The 9,789-nt window shown below is 39.7% G+C and overlaps 1 protein-coding gene across 1 annotated transcript; it reads left to right on the forward strand.

Annotated features, from left to right (window-relative positions):
• The first annotated feature begins 852 nt into the window (after positions 1 to 852).
• Positions 853 to 3,580, forward strand: LOC106092381 (nucleolar protein 10). Its single transcript, XM_013259227.2, has 5 exons — positions 853 to 1,033; positions 1,112 to 1,513; positions 1,565 to 1,990; positions 2,044 to 2,339; positions 2,402 to 3,580. The coding sequence occupies exons 1-5, from the start codon at positions 968 to 970 to the stop codon at positions 3,363 to 3,365; spliced, it is 2,154 nt and encodes a 717-aa protein (XP_013114681.2). The 5' UTR covers positions 853 to 967; the 3' UTR covers positions 3,366 to 3,580.
• Positions 3,581 to 9,789: the final 6,209 nt, after the last annotated feature.

The following is a 9,789-nucleotide window of genomic DNA, read 5'->3' on the forward strand; positions in this document are numbered from 1 at the left end:
ATTTAATAAGGAGTCTCACGTGAACAACTGTTAGCAGCCGGCCAGCTTTGACGGTATTAAGATGATAGATTTTTGTTTAAATTCTCTTTGTTGTTATCTTCTTTCTAGCCTATTCTCTGTTCATGTACGCACACGTATACACACAAGCACACAAATTTCTTTATGTGTGTTGGCAAAACGTCGATCAGCTTTATGCCAAGATGGCGGATTGCACCCTATGATTTGTGGTTATTGTACAAATGAGACCACCTTTAATAGTATTGATGAAAACAAGGGTGTATGCGACACATGTACACATCATCATAGCTGCAAAATCAAAATCATTGGATTTTTTCGATGATTGGCGTCTATCGATTACCGTTTACACAGAAATGTGTAATCATTACTCGACTGATATTGAAAAGCACGTTTTGTCCTAAATATAGTAATAAAATGAGAAGAAAAGTATGGAAAATTTTGGCAAAAGCTCCAGTCAACACGTACACACGATGAGTACCATCATGATGGGTCGAAATTTTAGAGTACGCTATGGCGAAACAGTTAAAGGTGGTCTCAATTGTACAACAACCACATATCGTATGATCGACGTTTTGCCAACACACACAAAGAAGAAGATAACAACAAAGACAGGATTCACTGAATTATTATTATTAGTGAATCCTGCAACAAAGAGAATGCCAACAAAAATCTGACACCTTAATACCTTCAAACCTGGCCTGCTGTTAACAGGTGTTCTCATAGACCATCTTTTTAAACCGCCTAGAGAGTACGCGAATACACTTTTTTATCGATATACCACAGATTTGAAACATATGGTTAACGATAACACAATATAATTTCCATTCACAATAGTTTGTTTTGCTTATCGAATTGATAACACGTGCTGTTTACTGTTTGTTTATATTGGAAATTTGTCAAAAAAGCATTCGATTTTTAATATTTAGTAGTATCCGAGAAATATGAAAAGATGTTTGTAAATGAGGTGAACGATGTAAAAATTTATAACCTTAGTGCGGGAAAATCGGTACCAGAAGTAAGTACATTGTTTATCTGTTTAAAGAAAAAAAAATGGACCAGCTAAATTTATAATCCTCCTTTTCCAACCATGTAGTGGCTAACGGACCGACGGAAGAAGTCCCAGCTTATGAAAAAGGTGGACTCTCGCCGCCAAATCGAGTTGATACAAGATTTTGATATGCCCGGCGTTTGTACCTCCATACGTATGTCACCCGATATGCAATATATATTGGCCACAGGAACCTATAAGCCCCGCGTCAAATGCTTTGAAGTAAATAATTTGTCCATAAAGTTTGAGAGATGTTTTGATTCCGAAGTCACCACTTTTGAGGTGATAAGCGATGATTATAGCAAAATGGTTTTTCTACAATGTGATCGCTATGTAGAAATACATGCAGCTCATGGAAGGCATTATCGTTTGCGTATACCAAGGTTTGGACGTGATATGAAATATCACAAGCCCTCGTGTGATCTGTTCATAGTGGGAACTACAAAGGTATGAGCGCAAAATATATAAGAATGATGATAATTTTTTGTTTAAATTTAGGAGATATATCGCTTAAATTTGGAAAGAGGTCAATTTCTACAACCCTATGAATCTGAGGCTTCCAATTTGAATGCCTGCGAGGTCTGTACGGAGCATGGTTTGCTGATGGTGGGTTCAAAGGAAGGTACCGTGGAGGCTTGGGACCCTCGTTCAAAGACAAAATGTTCCACATTGGATGTGGCTATCAAACTGCCTGGCGTTAAAGAATTCCCCTCGGTTTCTGCACTGAAATTCAAAGATGGTCTTCATATGGGTGTGGGCACTAATTCAGGACATGTTTTACTCTATGATATACGCTCAAAGGAACCACTGCTGGTGAAGGATCATTTAAATAAAATACCCATTAAACGTTTGGCTTTCAACACCAATCACAATGCGGTTTATTCATTGGATGAGGCAATGCTTAAACTATGGGACGAGCAAACGGTGAGTTATTAAATAAAAAAAACTTCTATAGATTGTCATTATGGCTTTTCCAGGGCAAACAAATTGCTTACATAGAATCCACTAGCTCCTTCAATGATTTCTGTACCATACCTGAGACGGGTATGTTCTTCTTGGCCCAAGAAGATGTGAAAATGTTGACTTTTTATGTACCTGCCATGGGCCCTGCACCTAGATGGTGCTCTTTCTTGGACAATTTGACCGAAGAAATAGAGTCGGAAGTGGTGGAGAACATGTACGACGACTATCAGTTTGTTACACAAAAGGAATTGGAAGAATTGGGCTTGGAGCATTTGATAGGTAGCAATTTATTAAAAGCCTACATGCATGGGTAAGCTGGGCGATTAACCAAATTTAACTGTTTTTTAAAACTTTTAAATACTTTTTCTCCAGCTACTTTATTGATGCTCGTTTGCATAACAAGGCCAAGACCATTGTGGATCCATTTGCCTTTGAACGCTTCCGCAAAGAAAAGATACGCCAAGAAATCGAAAGTGAACGGAAACCACGTCTACAACTCAATAGTAAATTGCCCAAAGTCAATCAGGAATTGGCTCTTAAAATTATCGAAGAACAAACTAATCCTTCAGCTAAACCGGTTAGCAAACAAGTGCCCAATTTATTGGAGGACAATCGTTTCAAGGCTATGTTTGAAAATACCGATTTCAATATAGACAAAAATGCCGAAGAATATAAACTTTTGGCTCCAGTGCTCAATCGCTTGGAAAAATCCAAACTAAAAGAAATTAAAAAACGCATTGAGGTAGCCAGAGTTAATGAACTACACGAAGATGAAAGTAAACCTCATGAGGAAAGTGACAATGATGAGGATCTCTTTGGCCTGGAAAAGAGTGATGATGAAGATGAAAAATCATCCGAAGCGGAATCCTCAGATGATGAAAATGTCAAAGAATTTGCCAAAGAAATGAAAAAGGCCTATAAGCAAGTGAAAAAACAAAGACAAGAAGATTTAGAGGACATGGAGGAGGAAGTGGTGGAGCAAGCAAAACCAAACAACAGAAAAACCTTAATAGCAACAAAGCAATTGGCCAAATCCGATAAACCCAAGGAGTTTAAAATGTTTTCTCTCCAATCAGCAGCCGAAATGAGCGCTGTTAAACGTGGCATGATGAAAGTCAGTCTTCAAGATCGTGTGTCCAAGGTAGAAGAGACCAATTCGAAAGTTCAGACCATTGGCCGTTCTCTTGGCAATCGCCAGATGACCTTTGAAATGAAAAAACCTCCCTCTAAGGAAATGCGTAAACGTGAACAGCAAATGAAACAGCACCGTGAAGAACGTAAAAAGATTATTAGACCTATAAAGTCATTAAAATTGAAGAAAGTTAATTTTAAATAATGTACAAAAATATTTCTGTGTACATACCCGTGGATTTAGGATATTTGGTAAGACTAGAGGTCATATGTATAAGATGTAGGGTGAAGAAAAACAAATTTTGACAACATTTTTATTTGAACTTTGTTTCTCATCTGTTTTTAAACCATATGGCCCTTTAATTTTTTTTATAATTTATTTTATGTGAAAAAATAAATAAAAAATTATAATAAACATTATCTGGCCATGATCTTATCTACTATTATAGCGTTAGCAAGGAGTTAGACAAAAACGTTTGTTATGTATTCGTTTGGAATCCACAGGACATAAAAAGCAAAAGTAGTTTAAAGCTTACATGTAGGCAAGTTTGCATGAAAGATAGTGAAGAAGGTGTAACAAACTTAATGCTTTTGTGAACAATAACGCTTCAAATGGAGCTGTCCATAGTGGTGGTGGGCGTCCACTTAGGACGATATTCAGCGGATATGATGAAGTTGGATTGGTTACAGTTTCCTGATGAATATTCTGCAAGACTTCTATATGAAGTCTTGCAGAATATTCTGAATCGATCTAGCCATGTCCGTCCATCCGTCTGTCGAAATCACGATAGCAGTCGAACGCCTAAAGCTAGCCGCTTGAAATTTTGCACAGATACTTCCTATTGATGTAGGTCATTGGGGATTGTAAATGGGTTATATCGGTTGAGATTTGGATATAGCCCCCATATAAACCGATCTCCCGATTTGACTTCCTGAACCCGTTAAGCCGCAATTTTTGTCCGATTTGGGTGAAATTGAGCATGTAGTGTTCTATTATGACTTTTAAAAACTGTGCCAAGGACGGTCTAAGTCGGTTCATATAAACCGATCTCCCGATTTGACTTCTTGAGCCCCTGGAAGCCGCAAATTTTCTCCGATTTGAGTGAAATTTTTAACATAGTGTTCTGTTATCACTTCCAAAAACTGTGCCAAGTACGGTCCAAATCGGTCTATACCCCGATATATCTCCCATATAAACCGATCTCCCGATTTGACTTCTTGAGCCCCTGGAAGCCGCAAATTTTCTCCGATTTGAGTGAAATTTTTAACATAGTGTTCTGTTATCACTTCCAAAAACTGTGCCAAGTACGGTCCAAATCGGTCTACAACCTGATATAGCTCCCATGTAAACCGATCTGCCGATTTGACTTCTTGAGCCCCTGAAAGCCGCAAATTTTCTCCGATTTGGGTGAAATTTTGAACATAGTGTTCTGTTATGACTTCCAACAACTGTACGGTTTAAATCGGTCTTTAACCTGATATAGCAGAATCAAAGTGGGTGGGTGTGTGAGGTACCCCTCGACACTTTGAGCAACTTTTTGTACAAAGTTCGAAATTTACTCCTAAATACCTTTCTTTGATACCCATAGTGTTCCAATTGGTAAACATGTCCGTTTGGGTGGGTTTTTGGGAAGGGACATCCCCCCAGATTATTTGACCCCAAAGTTTTATACCAATTTTGTGTTTTTGAGTTACAATTATGGGGGCATAAAAATTTTCCTTAAATCTTTGCACCCATCTCCGAGATCTAGGGTTTTTGAAAACTGGGGAAAGGGGGAAGATCAAGGGATCAGATTCGTACTTTACTGTCGTAGACCTTCCCTTTAAGTCCCATAAGGTCATGATTGACCTATATGTTGTAATGAAGGGTATTTGGTGGGTGGGCGGCCCCCAGACTCTTGGTTAAAAGATTGTATACCGGATTCATAGTCTACTCTATTTTGGTCATACCTGCCCGTTTGGGGGAGTATTAGGATTGGTGAGCTCCCGTAAACACCTTGGACCAAATGCTTATACTAGATTCGTACTCTACTTCCAATTACCTTTCATTTGATACCAATATTTCCCCAATCGGTAAATATGTAATTTTTGGGATGTTTTTTAGGGGTGGGACGGCCCCCTAAAACTTTTTATATCTTGTTGTACTCTACTTTTAAATTCCATTCATTTGATACCCACACTGTCCTAATCGGCAAACATGTCCGCTTGGATGGGTTTTTGGGTGGGGCGTCCCCCCAGGTTATTTGACCCCAAAGTTTTATACAAATTTTGTGTTTCTGGGTTGGAGGCCACGGTAGCGCAGAGGTTAGCATGTCCGCCTATTACGCTGAACGCCTTGGTTCCAATCGTGGCGAGACCATCAGAAAAAAATTTTCAGCAGTGGTTTTCCCCTCCTAATACCGGCAACATTTCTGAGGTACTATGCCATGTAAAACTTCTCTCGAAAAAGGTGTTGCACTGCGGCACGCCGTTTGGACTCGGCTATAAAAGGGAGGCCTCGTATCATTGAGCTTAAACTTGAATCGGACTGCACTTATTGATATGTGAGAAGTTTGCCCCTGTTCCTAAGTGAAAAGTTCATGGCCAAAATTTGCATTTGCATTTGGGTAACCTAAGGCGGCATACAAAATTTTGCTTAAATCTGTGCAGCCATCTCCGAGGTCTGGAGTTTTTGAAAATAGGGGTAAGGGGGAGGGCGCAGTCACAGTTAACATTTGCATGAAATAATCGAAGATTAAATTATACGAACCGTATTATCGATTCAAATAAAGATTTCATGCATTTTTCTGAAATTTATGTTTTTTTTTTAACTCTCTTAAAAAATCACCCTTTACAAAGCATTTAGCGGGAAGAGTGTTCTATTTATCCATAAGCTAGCGAACCCGCTAGACAGGACAATGTGACCCCTCCGAAATACGCAACAGTAAAACCCCCTCATATCAGTGCTGGGAAGTGTATTTTTCTTGCAATTGAATTGCAATGGTCTCCGAGGGAAGATCGACGAGATAGTAGATTGTATGAGTTGGAAGAACATATTGATTGCTGCAATACAGAATGACAAAGCTGACAAACACCTACAGCCTCACGATACTGTTGAGAGGAAGATCTATACAACGTGTACCTACCGCCGGTTGGTAATTGTTACCCAGTTAATGGCCGAGTGTAAAGGCCCGACATTAGTGGGCTATTGTTTGGCCATAATCGCCAGGTTCTAGGAGACTTTAAAGCGCATCACGTTTCAAGGCATGCCCCCTAGGTTACGCAGTGTGGCAAAGCCTTGGCAGAGCAGATTGAAGGCTCCACGTTCTGCACGTTGAGTTAGGGTGCCCACACTAGGATTACGAAGAGGTGCAGCAGCTCGCCAGACATTTCCATTGCATCCCCAGATCTCCTTAGTGACGTATCCTGGCAAGCCGTAATTTCTTTGGGGTCAGACCACTCCTATAATTCTCACCATCGATCGACAACCCGACTTCGTAACCTCTAAGCACCGGACATTTATCAATCAGAAGAAGGACGATTGGGTCTACAATCGCCGATTCAGTGAGCTGACACCTTCCTCAAAAGTGCTTGTTGCCGAGAGGAAAATCCGAGACGTCCTTAATACAGCAGCCGCTTGCTTTATATCAGCCGGTCGAATATCCCAAGTGGGGCCCACTTTCCCGGTGCAGGCAGTGGTACTCCCAGATGGGATTCGTTGCACGGATCCCACTTACCCCAGAAGCGAGCTGAATCTGGAAATAAACATCCTAGTCAACGATCACATGGACTACCTGCATCAACAGACTAAGATCCTACCCGTGCTGTCCAAGAATACCTTCTGGGCTGTTATGCAGGAGCCACCCAAATCATTATCTTGTGGACAGTTATACACCGCCCAGAAACCTTAAAGTTAATCTACATGATCTTGAGCTAGAGGTTCAGCGCTACAAGAGAGAACCTCTAGATTAAGCGGCGTATCCAGCGGATCAAGACAACATTAATGCAGACACGATAACAGATGCGGGGAATAGCTACCAGGTCAATGTTGTCCTTGGAGAACGACCGCCTGCTAAAGAACCTGCATAAATTTACTTCCGCCGGCAAACCAGAGTGGTTCTAGCTTAATTATGATCCGGCCGATGAAGCAACCTCAATTCCTATAGAGCAAGGATTGATGCCAACGTGCAGGATATGTGTACCGATTCTGACCTGGAACCAGACGACACACGTCACCTGTTTAACCCAGATCGGTCTGGACGTACCCACCGTACTTTAGTCACAGAGTTCCTTTGACTAAAGTGCTACAACAACAACAATAACTCATAGAAAAAAGTTGGCTGAAAATATTTAGCAAACACTGTCTGCTGAATATTAGTAGTTAATTTTGCTGCTATTATAGGAGTTGTTCTCAAGCGTGACATGACATTCCTAAACGGAAGCCATGTTGTCCCATTAAGAGTCCACCTTCCTCAAAGATGGCCTCCTGGAGCCATGTCTTTCCAAGTCGCAAATTTGCTCTGAAGCCAAATTTGCACACATTTTTACTGGAAGTCGTTCGAGTACTTTATATGCCAGCAGAAGAGAGCGCGACAGAGAGCAAATGTTGACAGTTCGTAAATGGAACTTTGAACAGATGTTTTGTAAAGGTCAGCTGTTTATGAGCAGCGGTTACTTAAAAATACAAAATCTAACACCAAAATGGATCAAAAAGGCAGAGGTAAGTAAAAAATAAAAATATTTTTTATTGGTAATTATTAATATTGTTTAATTTTTATATTTACTTTTAATGAAGATTAATGGCAGCAGCTAGTGTTCAGTTACAGAAAACTCGCCAAATGAAGTTGTAATTTTACCTCAAGTCAGTTGTTCTACATTAGAAGGTAAGAGCAAATTTTGCGGAATTATTTGGAAAATATTGAAAAATTAAAACATTGTATCCTTCCAGACACCAAGAAAAGAGCAATATCGGTTTCTTAAGAGTTTTGATGGAATCATCCTCATCAGAGAGTTACGATGAAAGCAAAACCGTTCCTTTGAATTTGTTAAGGGGGGAAGATGCTCCCATGGTATTTATTGGATCTGGCTGAGCAGTTAAAAGTTAAGCACAGTGGGATTAGAAAAAATTAGTTCAAATTGGTCTGCCAGTTGTGAACGGATACAGATATCTTCAATGATAACACAGTGTCCGTAGCCGTCACATGACCAAATAGAAAGCTCCCTTAGCCTCACATCAGTGGTCGCAGCAATTTGTCTAGCCACAATATCCAGAAGCATTAGGTGGTTAGTCCAAGGTTCCTTTGTCAGCTCATCAAGTGCTGCCGACAAGGGACTTGAGAACGTTGTTTCCACTTTTGTGTACGGTGATGGCACGTTAAGCAGTTAGAGTCCTATGCGGCCTTCGAAATGCATGCTGATGCTCGGCTAAATGAAAGTCGATCGCGGACTTACTCTGCTGGAAAAGTACGCAAACAGACCTAATGCTAGTGGTAAAATATATTGGGTTGCCCAAAAAGTAATTGCGGATTTTTCATATAGTCGGCGTTGACAAATTTTTTCACAGCTTGTGACTCTATAATTGCATTCTTTCTTCTGTCAGTTATCAGCTGTTACTTTTAGCTTGCTTTAGAAAAAAGTGTAAAAAAGTATATTTGATTAAAGTTCATTCTAAGTTTTATTAAAAATGCATTTACTTTCTTTTAAAAAATCCGCAATTACTTTTTGGGCAACCCAATATAAAAAGAGTGTTGCCTATTAGTATTTTTATTGAAAAAAACGCTTTTTTAAGGATTTCTACAATAAGGAAATAATGTTTTGTGAAAAAAATTCCACAGTGAACGATATTAATAGCTACCTTCAAGTAACGATGTCGATAAGACTAGGCTACCCTTGATTTCCAGATGCGACATTTTCATCTTCATGTGCAGAAACTTCTTGTCGTAAGTTAGGAATTTCGTATCTAACTCCTAAATTTGGCTTTCTAAATTTTCAACTCTTCTTTACATAAATTGAGAAATTTCCTGAGGTGTCTCGTTTAGAATTGTAGGGATTTTTAAAATCACGACCGAAGGATGGGGTATATTCATTTTGTTATTCCGTTTGCAACACATGGAAATATCCATCTCCGACCCTATAAAGTATACATATTCTTGATCGTCGTAAAAATGTAAGACGATCTAGCCATGTCCGTCCGGCTGTCTATTGAAATCACGCTACAGTCTTAAAAAGTAGAGATATTGAGCTGAAACTTGTCCATAAGCAGGTTAAGTTCGGGCTATATCATACTACATCTTGATATAGCCCCCATATAGACCGATCCAACGATATAGGATCTTAGGCCCATAATCGCCACATTCATTATCCGATTTTGCTGAAATTTTGGGACAGTGAGTTGTGTTAGGCCCTTCGACATCCTTCTTCAATTTGGCTCAGATCGGTCCAGATTAGGATACAGCTGCTATATAGACCGATATTTCGATTTAAGGTTTTGGGGCCATAAAAGGCGCATTTAATGTCCGATATCGCCGAAATTTGGGACAGTGAGTTAAGTTAGGCCCTTCGACATCCTTCTTCAATTTGGCTCAGATCGGTCCAGATTAGGATACAGATGCTATATAGACCGATATTTCGATTTAAGGTTTTGGGGCCAT

The sequence above is a fragment of the Stomoxys calcitrans genome, chromosome 3, assembly GCF_963082655.1.
Source record: "Stomoxys calcitrans chromosome 3, idStoCalc2.1, whole genome shotgun sequence".
Classification (NCBI taxonomy): Eukaryota; Metazoa; Arthropoda; class Insecta; order Diptera; family Muscidae; genus Stomoxys; species Stomoxys calcitrans.

Excerpts from the sequence above, each read along its gene's own strand:
- LOC106092381 (XM_013259227.2), top strand. The coding sequence starts at position 968 with ATGTTTGTAAATGAGGTGAACGATGTAAAAATTTATAACCTTAGTGCG. Across the intron at positions 1,991-2,043 it reads AACTATGGGACGAGCAAACG|GGCAAACAAATTGCTTACAT; the intron begins GTGAGTTATTAA and ends TGGCTTTTCCAG. Across the intron at positions 2,340-2,401 it reads TTAAAAGCCTACATGCATGG|CTACTTTATTGATGCTCGTT; the intron begins GTAAGCTGGGCG and ends CTTTTTCTCCAG.